Below are 13615 nucleotides of genomic sequence, written 5' to 3' on the forward strand. Positions count from 1 at the left end.
AGGCTGAGGCGCTTTTTCCCCCTGTATGCCTCCAGCCTGCAGAGAAGAAAATCCTGCAAATTATTTAGAAATGTTTTGGGGGGGAATGAGAGGGTGAGAAACATTCTAAGACAAATGCGTCTTCCCTTACATTGGCATTAATTCTCTAGAAATGCTCTCCATGCCATTTGAGTCTTCATTACCCATTTTAAAATAAGCCATCTGTCCACCTTCTTTCATTAGCATGTAATGTTTGCAGTAAGTACCTCAGACCATGTCTCCCAGCTGTCCATTCATCCCCTGGAAATACCTTTCATCTCGATCATTATTCCATAATTAAAGTGATATTAAGGTTGGGAGACACACGGTTCAGGTTAAGAGCGAGGCATGGCAGTGGTTCTACGTTGTCTAAGGAATGCAGAGCTGAAAGGAAGGCTGTCAGGGCCGTTGGCTCGAAATGTGACTGACAGCTCTTTCAGTTATTAGTTTGCAATCAAGAGGAGAGATCTTCCAAATACGACCACTGTCCCAGGTAGATTACATTTGGGTCCTGAAAGCTTTGACAGGTCATCTTAATCACATGTTGGAAATTACACATCTCACAAGAGCAAGGATATCTTCAAATCAGCATGGTTTTGTTAACTGTGTTCTCAGTGTGTTACCATGTAATGTTTTTATAACTTTCAGCCTTTTCAGAATGTCTTCAATAATAAAAATAGGTGGTCATTGCTGTAATGTTACTCAGCCTTAAAGCAGGTGCTGGATCCATCGCCGAAATAAACTACCTTCTGGTCTTCATTAAGCTCCTTGAAAGAGGCACATCAGTTTGTTACATTTGTATAAATATTTTTCATCATCAACACACTTTACTTTAATATTTTATAAAATATTCACTTTTCACTCTTTCCGTGAGACAGGTCTAAATTAGAGTTCAAAAGCATCAACATCATAGCGTTATCAAGGATGGCAGTTCTTGCGGTGCAAATCATTGTGAAATGTACGAGAGTTGCTGAAGATAGTTTCTATTTCAGTAAAAGGATGTACTGAGGGTAGGGTTGGTGCTAGGTCAGATTTGCAGGTGGTGAGTGGAAAGAGGGAGCAAGGAGAGAAACAGTTAAATGAGTTCAAATTAATTTTAAAATCTGAAGTTTCCTTATGATACTTTTGTGCAACTTTTATCTTAATATTTTCACAAGGTATTTTTAAAAACCCGAAATGTGTGAATAACAACTTAATTGGAAACATGCCATTTTTTCCACTTCTTGGCATGGACTTGCATTGGCAGTAATGTTCTAAGTGAAACGTATGTTCATCTGTGTAGCCTTTTTGTTTCCAATGATTTCTTGTAATAGAGAACAAAAGTCACATCTGTAAATGGGCTATTTTTAAATACCAGTGGTTACATGGTAGAGTGATTACTGAACACCAGCATCACGGCTCTTTTGAAGACTTATTATGTGGATTAGGTAGCTGGAGGACCTGCTGCTTCAGCTAAAAATAATTCCTAGATAACTGTCAATTTGCATTAAACCTACTTTTCAGTACTGAAACAAGCAAATTTTAACGTAAATGTTAATTGTGGATCTTGGTCACCTCAGTCTCAATTGTGTCCCTGGAGGGTGCTGGCTTTGTAACTATTACAGAAATTCTACAGAAGTGCTAGGTTTGGGACTTTACGAGCAATTATCGTCTAGTTATTGCCAAGTGTCAAATTTGTAGTAGCTCGTTAATTTCTGATCTGGTTTCTTCTTAGTATTGGACAAAACACTTGAAAATGTACTGTAAGGAACAGTTCCACGTTAGTAGGGAGAGAGAAAAAGCCCACTAAATCATCTTGTCTATGTTCGATGCATGCTGGTTTATCTAGACGTATAAAAGGGAATATTAACTGTGCAAAAACATTAAGAGGACACGTAACATCTTAAATCTTCAAACATCCCTCTTATCCCACCTGTCAGAGGCCAGAATTATACCCATTTTACAGATGAGGAAACTGACAGGTTGAAATCCCTGGTCACCCATTATGTGTTGGACAGCTGAGAAGTTCCCAGGACTCAGTCCACTACGCTTTACTTTGGGGAAAGAGTTGATGTTATATCTTGGTAGAGCACTGGTAGCTGGAATTCTACCCAATCAAGTCCAGTGAATTTACATTAAAGTAGTGAATTCCCAGATTGGATAACTTGGTCATGTTTCACATTTGCAAACTGAATGAAGTGACATTTGATGTTTTACCTGCTCTTTTGGAAATGAGGAAAATCACTTCTAGGAACTAGGGGCAGGCAAGCTTTGTCGTTGTAGAAATTATACTTGTGTAGGGGAGGAGCATTATGGGCGCTCATTTTGCCAAGTGCCGCTCCCTGAAGCGTTTCTTGCCAGAACAATAGTAAGACATAATAAGCATTGTGTTCCTAGACTGTTAGAGCACTCTGCTGTTACAGTACTTGGAGGCCAAAACTATGCGACTCTGAGCACCCAGAAAGCCGTATAGATCCTACTAAATGGAGTTATATTATTCAGGAAATGGCTACCAGTTGGACCCATGGCTGCGCTGGACATGGTAGACATGGATGTGAAATATCTGCATGTACAGTGATACAAGATACAACCAGTAATTCACTTGGGGCTTGCCTGCAAGGTGAATTAGTACACAGAAAGCCAGGGTGTACATGCACATTGCACCAGCTTGCCATGGACTAATGCACCATATGAACGCTGTTCCAGCAAGTCCTCCAGTGTCTACATGGCAAGTTAGTAGCGTGGCAAATTAGTGTGCTGTCAGTTCACACTCTGGCTAGCTTTTGTACTAACTCTCTGTGTAGACAAGCCCTTATAGGCAGTCAAACTTTAAATAGTATATGGTACAACTGAAAATAGATTACAACAGACATTCACTCTGCACCCTCCGCTGGCAACTGTCTTAATTATCATTTATATTGTGGAAGGCCCTATTCCATGCTGAGCCCAGCACATACATGGAAAAGAGACAAGCAGCTCTTTTCAGTTGAAAAACTAGCATGGTAGGACTCAGGGAATTCGTTATCCATGAGAAAATGGTACAAGTTAGGCTGATGCCAGTGTCATCTGTAGGGTTCTCTGCAGAGCATACTTAATGTCTGATTCATAGCAGGGTCACGCTCCAGTATGAGCCTGAAATGCTGATTAGGAAACTATAATCTATCGAGATAATGATCCTGATTTCTAGTGGCTTGTGTTGCACTGTTAAGTGCCAGATCACTAATTTTAAAGAAGCCAGCCCACACTGGTTTGAATTAAACACTGACAACAGCAACCATGATTTGAGGATGAGTGAATGAGGGTGGACCAACTTCCTAGAGTGGTGTTTGTCAGTGTCTTCTGGGGAGATTTCCTCCCTCCCCCTGTGATTGATTGGCAGATAGTTGTCAGTCCCCAGCCATGCCTTCATACAAATTCAGCTTTTTATTTTTTTTGTACCATTTCCTCTGTGCTCATTTTCTGCCTGTCCTGTTTTTCTTTCATCGAGCCTGTGTATGTGGCAACTTCAATTCTACTTTGTGGCTCCTACCTCCCTATCTTCCACTTTGAGCACTACATGCTACTTGGCGTGAGAAGGGTACCCATTGGGAGATCTTTGGGACGAGGAGCTCTGTTCTTGCAGCTGTATTAAGTGTTGCAAAAACTGGCTATGCTGGCTCTTGCAACTTACTGTGAGTACCCCAATACCTGGTATCTTATTAAATCACTAGCTCCTGGAATCAAGTGATTATATGAGAATCTCAGCTTTCATTTAGTGTAAAAAAAAAAAAAAAGCTTCTAGTCTTTATGGTTCCATAGCAACTTGAAAATATAATCCTAATGCACTCAAAGTTCCAAAACTAGAAAGCAAATAAAAAGAATCCCAAATTTGTGACATGATTTTTTTTTTTTTTTTTTTTTTAAAGCCAATCTTCATTTTTTGGCGGTGTGGGGGTCTGACTCATGATCTTCGAGTGCCTGGAGTTGGCAGAGCCCAAGACTAGAGAAGAAAAGCTTGGGCTGGTGAATCTTGACCCTGCAGCCAGATACGTTTGAGCTCAGGGTAGATAAGTGAATTTCAAGGAATTGCCTGTTGCTTCACATGCAGGAGCACGTTTGAGCCTTATCTACACTAGCACACTGATTGAAAAAAATCCCTAAAAGTTCCCACCTCTGGTGTAGTACCAGTGCAGCTCCTGCAGTGGTAGCGACATCAGTGGCACTGGTTTAGACAGAGCACAGGTGTTCACCAGCGTTCTTACCCCCTTATCTACACCTGCTCTGAGACATCTCCATGACATGGTGTTAAAAACAGCTTTGTCCACAGCAAGGCTCCCCCTGCTGCTAACACACGTGGAACAGCACAAGTGATGATAACTGTAGGAAATTTTTGAGAGAGAAGACGAGCACATCCTCTCACTACTAAGAGCTCTGAAACCACAGCCAATTTTTCCAGCTTATCTTTCTGGAATCTGGCAGAAATATTTCAAATGGCTTTGTCTAGCCTTTGATCTAGATTTAACTGGTGCATTACTTTTTGATGAGCTGCTAAGCCTTCCCACCTCCAAAAAAATCTATCAGTAAAGTCTAGTCTATGCTAAGAGGTTTTTGCTGGTTTAACAATACCAGTTTAATTAAACTGGCAAAACCCTCCTAGTGTAGCTATAGTTACACTGATATAAGTGTCTATAGCAGTGTAACCTACTGCTGGCTCCATGACCGACGTAAGCTCATACTGCCATAAGCACTTCTGTACCCATCTAACTGGACTTATACTAGGTTTTTTACCAGCATAGCTGTGTTGGCAAAAAATCACACCCCGACTGATGTAGCTATGCAGTCAAGTCTAGAATCTACAGCCCTAAGGTGAACCTGCTGGCAGGATAAAATCCACAGGAAATGTATGCCTCTTCAGAAACCTTCCCCAGATGGCTTGGATTCCCTCTTGCTGTGGTAAACCAGAATTTAAAAAGCCAACTACTGCCTTAGATTGAATTTGCTGGTAAAAATTCATAATGCTCTTCTCCCTCATTCTATCACTATTTCTAAATCTCTCACACATCTTACCCTTCTGTGACCAAGGTCAGCTTACCATTTTCTGGTACTGTATGATTGGAGAAAATAAATAAAACTAGAAAGTGACTTGGAGTTGGGATGGAGAAGGGAAGACAGAACAGCTGTTAATGTTCATTAACTGTATGAAACTGCCCTACTGCTGCTCCTTTTGCTTGACATCATTCCTGTGTTCTGTGCCATAATTCACAAACATTACACGCTGAGAGTGACTAAAGAGAAATAAGCACTAAGTGACCCTCTGAATGTCTTGTGTTTGTGATAAAGCAGACTTGCCAATGATCCACCTTTTTTTCTTTCCAAACAGCACATCACTATTCCCAGGCCCGATTGCCAAACGGAAGTGCGAACTTTCATGTTTTATCTTTCAAATATTGGCAGGGACAGCCCTCAGGGGAGTTTTGACTGCATACAGCAGTATGTATCCAGGTAAGTGGTACATCAAAAAGGGGGGAAGGGGGGGAAATCCTATTGCTCAGAATGAGGGGGTTTTACTTACATTATGAATAGAAGTGAAATGTAAATGTGCCTTTAAAGTAAGTTTTTGGTTTTTTCGAGGAACCTTTCCCTTTGTGGGACCTAGTGTGTATGCCAAGCGGTCATGCACAGAAAAATGACTACCTGTCCCAGCCACTTCCTGGATTTTTTGCAGATGCGTTCAAAGGCTACCCCTGTCCTCTTCACAGTCCACATTCTTTTGTTGTTTTACAGGCTGCTTCCATGTCTGTCAAACTTTTTTCCTTAAAATTTCAGCTCTAGCAATGGTGGAGGTGCTAACGTAGACTGACCACTAATATTTTAACCCGCACACTAACTAGCCCCACTTAGAGCAGCAGGTCTAGAAAACTTGGCGACTAAAATACTGGTGGCCACTAGTGGCCTGTGCACGCAAAATATGCTGCTTCACTATCATCAGTGGAGCTGAATGGTAGCAGGGCAGGGAGATTTTTAGGCAAGGCCAGTGATTCCTTTTCGTGTCTGACCTCAGTCAGTAGTTTTGGAGATTGGGCTATAATGATTATTTTAGGATATCACACAATCTGCACTAGAAAAGAGAGAGTGTTAGTAATCCTTTCTCTACACTGAATACAAACCCCAAACCTTACAATTACCACAGGTTTGCTCCAGGGGTAGATAGTGCTCATTTATGTTTAAAGTGTTCCTCTAAAGCTTTCAAGTGGGATTTTAAAAGTGCCCAAGTCAGTGGAAAAAACCCATTGACCTCAGTGGCAGCACAGCCAGTTAAGTACTAAGTGCTTCTGAAAATCCCACCTTCCACGGCCAAGCGTGCGTTGCTTCCTCCCTGTTTAAAAAACTTCTGACCAAATTCAGCCTGCCTTGGGGCAGACACAAGCTAGTTGCACTATATAAAATCTCTTACTAGAGTTCATTAACAGCATGAGCTTCCTCCCCACCCCTCACACCCCTTCCCCTGCCCTGTAGTGTGGATCAGGGAGAGCTCTGCCTTTGGTGAGAATAGGGCTGGGGAGGATGCCCTGTGAAGGAGAGAACCTTTGCATTACAGTGCACAGAGCCTTTGAAAAACATGGTTGGGAACTAAGTGACGGGTTAATGGGTCTGTCAGTGAGAGCCTTGGAAATTCTTAGTTTAGTGCTTTGCAGGAGCGCTTAAGTATCTGGGCTACAATCCTTTTCCATGTCTCTAACTTCCTACCTTTCTTTTATCCTTAGAAAGCTGTAGTGACTTTACTGACCCTTTTCCAGTGATAGGGGATGAACATAGAATATCAGGGTTGGAGGGGACCTCAAGAGGTCATCTAGTCCAACTCCCTGCTCAAAGCAGGGCCACTGAGCCTCAGCTTCACCACATGGCAAATGAAGATGTCATCGTCTTACACAAATATTAGGCTTTATTCATATTTGTTGAAGAGTCTGAGCTGTTTAGATGAAGCATAGCCATGTGAGTGTAATTATTTCTGTAATAACTTGCTGGCAGGAATCTGAAATAATAAACTAATTAGCTCGCTAGCAGGTGTGGTTTTTTGTTTTTTTTTTACTGCATATATAGAAAAATGTTGGTATGGTTTGTTATATAAGGAACTGACATCTACCAAAAGACCGTGATGTGCACAGCTGCTTTCAGGTAACTTCAGGTCTCTCCATGGCTCGCTCACTAGGCCAGCAGGGAAATGTATGTTAGTCCTAGGAATATCTGATTATATCTTTTTTTTTTTTTTTTTTTTTTTTTTACAGCAATGGTAATATCCATCTGGATTGTCTTGGAAGCATACAGGATAAAATCACTGTGTGTGCTACTGATGACTCCTACCAGAAGGCAAGGCAGAGCATGGCACAAGCTGAGGAGGAAACTCGCAGCCGAAGTGCAATAGTTATTAAACCTGGCGGGAGATATGTAGGTAAGAAGCAACTTGATTGTTGGAGCTGTACCTGGTTCCCACTTAGGAGGCATCTGTTAGTGTTTGTCTGGGCTATTCATGGCTTGAGCGTAAGTGGTTTGTTGGCCAAACCTGACATCTTCACAACTTTCTTTTAAACAGTATCTGATAGTGTCTGATGAGGGTCTGGTAACTTTTCTAGAGTAAAGATGCTGAGCATAGCAGAGCTAGGGGTCAGATATTCAGTGACCATTCTGTTCCTAGATGGCAGCTGAGGATTGGTCTTACATAGTTTGCTTTTTGAGAGTCTTCCTTTTTTTCTGTTACCGGGGTCCAAGTTGTTATATTGCATCACAAAAAGTGTTTTTTGTACTGGCCAACTGACCAGATACACAACCCATGACCCACCCATCCTATTCTACATACCTGGAATGCATCTGCACTGAAGGGAAAGCCATTAAGTGTCATCTGGGGACTGAACTTGTATTCATCAACAAAAGGATTAAGGTAATGGTGTTAATTGCAGCCATGAAAGAAACTGTTCTACCTTACAAGCTGAAAGGTAGAATCTCTGCTGGGAAGGAAGAGAGACAGGACAAATACCAGTGGGTTCCAAACTCGAGTGGGGAGGTGCTTTCCCTGGGCTCAGATCCCTATCCACTGCCAAAAACATGAACAATTAGTGCAACCCAGAAGGCCCAGGCTCAGTTTTTATGAGTCAGTTGGCTTTTCTTCTCCCAGCTCATGTGATCTGACGACTTGTTTCCTCACAGGGGATGTCTATGAACAGAACGGTGAGTTGCAGAATTTAGAATAGACCTTCACTCGTAGTTTTATCAGCCAAGTGCTCAAAGCTGAGAAGTAAGATAGTAATCAGGAAGGAAATTCATTGATTTCCTGTACTCTAGAAAATTTTGTTTAACTCTTCGTATTCGAAAAACCATTAGGGTAAAGGGATAAAGTTGTCAGATTCATGAGCAAACAGCTTCCCAGAAAGAAAGGATAATAAAACTTAAAGTTCTAGTAAGAATTTTAAACTTTCCCTTTATAAAATGAAGACCTGGCGACGCAAGGGTCGGGGTGGAGGTGGGGTTTACTGTGTAAGCTGAGACTTTGATGTCAAAATGTCTGGGGATGGGGTGAAGGAGAAGACTGGGAGCACAGTAGTTAGGTTTATTCAAGAAAAGGGAAGAAAGAGAGGTCCGGGGTCCTGCTCTCCAGCCTAGGGTTGAAGATGCACACTCAGCGTAGCCTCACCTTTAAGATGCACATTGTGCTGACTTACAGGATCCTCAAGTATGTATGTGACTTGTTGCCTTTATATGATCTAAGAGAGGAGGGAAAGCTGGCTTTTTGTTTTTCATTTTTTTAAATGAATGTTTATATGAGATGAATATGTAGTGATTTCGGGCAGCTCAACCTGATTGCTATGAAGAAGTTAAAGAATTTCTCATTAAGTGTGAAAATTAGAGCAGTCTGGATAAGCCTGATCCTTGAACAGAACACTTGTTGAGGTTAAAAAGGGTTTGGTTTAACATCAGGTATATATTCTGTCTCTCTCTCCACCTCTTGGTTCCATCTGTAAATGGAAATGGCACAAAAAACATATTTCTGGTGTTTGATTCCTGGCAAAAAAACCAAGCAAGCTCTAGAAACCTGATGAGTCTGTTCTTATGACATTTCTTATCCTATTTCTAGAAATTAGATCCTGTTAGACCTCTCAACTTCTGGATACTTAATAACATGTGTGGACTTTTTTGTTCTCTCCCTTTTATCTTCACTCAGCCTCACCAGTGGAACAGCCTTTATTGACTTGCATCAATGTGTGTAATCAGAACCCAGGAAATGATGACTTAAAAAAATTATGCAACCTACATTTCAGTAGAATAAACAAACATTGCACACAGTCAGCAGCATCTTCAAATGACTCAGTTGAAAATATTGTTTCCTAAGCAGAGAAAACTGCCATGCTGAAATAAGATCACCAAAAATTGTCAGAATAAGTAGCTGGATTTCATTTATGCCAGATCAGATCACTCTGTTTGAACTAAAATGGCTGTTAATTTTTAAATGGCTTCTATAAAACTGTGCAAGATATGAAGCCTCTGGTTTTGGCATCTAGTTTTCTTTTCTATAGACTGAATTCTCTGTCATGGGGGCACATTTATGATTAATAATAGGATCTGGCTTTTCATTAAGAAAGTTCTTGTTTTCCATATGGAAACAACCCAGGTTTTTTTTAGAAGGAGGGGTGACTGATCTTCCAGCAAATGATGCAGTTTGTCTCTGAGTCACATCAAAACGATTTCTCTTTTAAAATAAAAAATTCAGGCTTTGTGGTAGCTGGAAAAACTTAGGCCCAGAGGGTATAATCAAAAGGAAATAGATAAAAACAAAACTCCCAAAATGGAATTGAGGAAGTTTTCCTGGGGGATTTGAACTGAATGTTAACTATTTTACAGTTCTCAGGTGTACACAAATGCTCATTAAGAGGCTGAAAGTTATTACTTAAATAGAAACATCATATTAAATAGTCGGTATGATACATGCAGTCTTGATATCTAAGTGTTAGACCCCATTCATGTCCTTGTATTTGCTCTTGGGGAAGGGCTTGTGGAACCAGACCCATATAGTTCCTATTGTTCTAAAAACAGAAACGTTTGCTGGAGAAGAGTTTAGCTGAGATCAGCAGTGGGCCTCCCGTTGACCACTTCTGCTCTTATCCCTCTGTATTGCAGCAGTGCTCTACATTGCAATTGTGGGACTTTCCTTTTCACAGGAAAAATCTGGCTGGACTAAGTAGGGGATGTAAAACATTGTGAAGAGGGAAGGACTGGTGAGCAGAGAATTGAAGTTCGTCAAGTTTGTAGCCAGTAATAGCCATGTTCCCCATGTGTGATGATGCAGCTTTGGACTTCCAGTTACTTTTTACGCTTGGATTAAATCTTCTTAGGTTTCACAGAATGTTTTTCCTGGACTTTCATTGGCACAGGATTGTGTGTATTTGAGTCTTCCATTGTTGTCTGTCAGGGCTTCATGTTGGAGTTTATTATGTACATATGCACATTGGCAAAACACTGGACTTTGCAAGGTGACTCCTGCAGTTCACTACGTTTTCATCTCATTTTAGGTAAAAAGGTTCAGTTTCGTAAGCCTGCACCAGGAGCTTCCGATGCTGTTCCCTCTCGGAAACGTCCAACACCAGTCAACCTCGCTAGTGCAATAAAGAGAGGCAATAGTGCAATTTCTCAGAGACCCTTCAAAGATAGGGTTGTGCACTTATTGGCACTAAAGCCTTATAAGAAAGCTGAACTTATTCTCAGATTGCAAAAGGATGGACTTTCTCAGCAGGACAAGGATTTGCTGGACAGCCTCCTGCAACAGGTTAGTGTCCTACCTAGATGTTTGCCTAAATCATTAAGACACATGTGGTGTCATAATGTTGGCAGACTGTCTTAGTCCATATTTAAGCTGCAGCTTTAATGTGATCCATAGATTAATTTTTCCTTAATGGCTGTGCCCAGTAAGAATCGACCAAGGGATAGGTTATGGTGTTACACTGACTTTTCTAGAGAGATATTAGCAGCTCCTCAACATTTTCACTTTCAGGGGTTTATAACCAATTTGTATAAATTATCTACCAATTAGGACAGCTTTAAGAGCAGACATTTTGGTCACTTCCACACTTTCAAATTGTACTGCAGTATATTGGATATTTAATGCCGAACTGTGACCTCTCCTTGTTTTTATGGCTTTGTGGCAAACATTTAACACTAGAGTGTGAATTGATATGAACTGTGGTAGATAGAGTTCAGAGGTGTTCATAATACATGCAAAACAAGAACATGTCAGTAAATTTGCATTTGCAGTATTTTCCATCCAAAAGAGAGAATGTATTCCCTGCTTACTTTGTGTCCCTCAGCTTCTCTCAAATCATGCCTTTACTGCTAAAGAAATGTATTACATTGTTTAACTCTGAAGATCTTGCAGCTTCTTGCTAGACATGTTCTCATGTATGCCAGAGATTAATGCTTGTCTTCCAGTTGTACCAATTCAGTAATACCAGCCTGAATACACCAGCTTTATTTGTGCTAGCTGAATGTGCCATTCATAATAATTATCTTTACTGCTTTTATAGTATTTACATTTTCAGAACACATTATCAACATTAATTAAATCCTGCAACATCCCTCTCCTTTAGGTATTGGAATTGTAGCTGGTGAGATTGAGACAGAGGTGAAGTCGCTTGTCCAAGGGCATATAGCAAGTTATTAGCCAAATTAGGATTGTAACTCTGGTATTACTGGTTCTCGGTCTGGATTGTAATCCACTAGAACTACTGCCTCAATGTTCAGTACCATTCTGAGTTCTTTTTAACCTCCTGAATGTCTTAATGTTGTGTAACTTCAGTGAATGGTGTCTGCTGTAAGATAGTCACAAACCTCTAGCAGGTTGCTACTATGTCTAGTAACGCTAACACTACTAACATGATTAGGATAACTCCGGCTTGGCTGGAAACTTGTCACTTGTAAATTTATTACCTCTCAGCAGCAGTGATGCTCCCATCCTCAAGCAAACACAGATAAGCTACAGAACACAGGCAGTGTTAACTTCTTGCCCAAATGTGTCTGGGTGTCTGTTTTATCTACACAGGACTGTGCTAGTATTGAATGTACAGTCTAATTTCTCAAAAGATACTACTGGGGGAATGGAGCATGCAGGTCCCAGGACTTGCTGATGTGGAAAGCAATATTAAAAAAATCCTGAACTTTTTCTGAGTAGATTAGATTATAAAACCTTCTGAGCAGGGCCTCTCTGTACAGTACCTGGCACGCTGTTGGTGCAACAGGAAAAATGATCTGGGTATTGATAGAAGATATTTTTGGGGAGTTTCTGAGGCAGAAACTGGCTTTGTTTCCCTTTTCATATTGGACATTACGGTGTGATTTAAATGTAACGTACATTGTAATTCATCTTTTGCTTGGCTCAGGATTTTGGAACATTGATAACTGAAAGGAAAAATGAAATATTTGTCACATAAACTGACAGTTGTCAGTTTATCTCTCATCTGCAAAATGTGCAATATTCAGTCCTTGACTAGAACTTTTTAGATGAGATTGTCAGTGTTTCTTGTTAGATGTCATCTTTCCTGCTCCTTCACTTTGTTTTTATGGGGGTAATTTATCGTTTTGTGAGGATAATCTAATAGCACATTTCATACAGTGTGCTGTCAAGATGATTTACAATCCATAAAGACAACCTAAAATGGAACTGCTTCTACTGAGCTCTGTAAACCCTAGAAAACATATTTAATCTCAAACTGATAAATAGTATCTCCACTGACAAACTAAGAAGACATGTCCAAAGGTAAAGTGCAGCCTATTTTAGGACAGGGAAGTAAGAACCCATGGAATATGAAGCTACTCTTCTGTCTTTGCCTATTTGTAAACATGACATTGCACAAGTACTTAACATGTGCTCCCGTTTCCCTTTCTGTAAAAGTGAGCCTAGTACTTCATCCTATACGTGAACTGTGATCCTTGACTGTTGCTTTGGAAAGTGCTTTGCAGTCCTCTGACAGGCTGTAGAGACATGTAGAGTATTTACAAAGGCATGATCCCTGCATGTGTAAGAGTTACTAATACATTCGTATGAACCTTTTATTTTTCAGATGAGAAGGTAATTGCAGCTGAGAGTTTAAATTTCAGTCTGACTGGTGAAAGATGAATGACGGGGAGAAACCTAAGTTGTTTCCATGCTGACATGTTTCTGTTATCTCCAACAGAGTTCCTCATTAGGCCTCGAATGGTCTCTGTGTATAGGAAATCTCTCAGTGTTAAGTTTTGTCAAAATGCAAAAAGCTTCCCAAGGTCATGTGCTGTATTAGTTACAGAATATGATTATTAGGTGAGGTGATTATTTTGTTGAGCTCTGGAGTACAAGTTATTAATGGTAGGTTTTGCTTTTTCTTCATAGTAGCTGTCAACATGATCACTTTTTCTTCTCCCATAAAACTAAGCAGGTCACTTTAACTAGAAGTATATCCCATAAAACCACATTGTGAGGACCCTGAAGTATCGAGGGAAGCATTCTTTCTCCTGCCCTTCCAGACTATTAAATCTTTTCTATTTTTAATTACTCCTCTCTACAGTGGGAAACTTTGTCTTCAGGCAGCTGTGAACAAAGCTGTCACCATAACAGTTTGTATAT

The 13615-nt window shown here is 40.5% G+C and overlaps 1 protein-coding gene across 1 annotated transcript in view; it reads left to right on the top strand.

The window, feature by feature from the left end:
* ELL (elongation factor for RNA polymerase II) overlaps positions 1–13615 on the top strand; it is an 89143-nt gene that overhangs the window by 50408 nt on the left and 25120 nt on the right. The window contains exons 3-5 of the mRNA XM_032782818.2: positions 5357–5478; positions 7263–7426; positions 10536–10789. Coding sequence (XP_032638709.1) covers positions 5357–5478; positions 7263–7426; positions 10536–10789 — 540 coding nt within the window. The remainder of the gene's footprint in view (positions 1–5356; positions 5479–7262; positions 7427–10535; positions 10790–13615) is intronic.

This window comes from Chelonoidis abingdonii, chromosome 11 (assembly GCF_003597395.2).
Source record: "Chelonoidis abingdonii isolate Lonesome George chromosome 11, CheloAbing_2.0, whole genome shotgun sequence".
NCBI lineage: Eukaryota > Metazoa > Chordata > Testudines > Testudinidae > Chelonoidis > Chelonoidis abingdonii.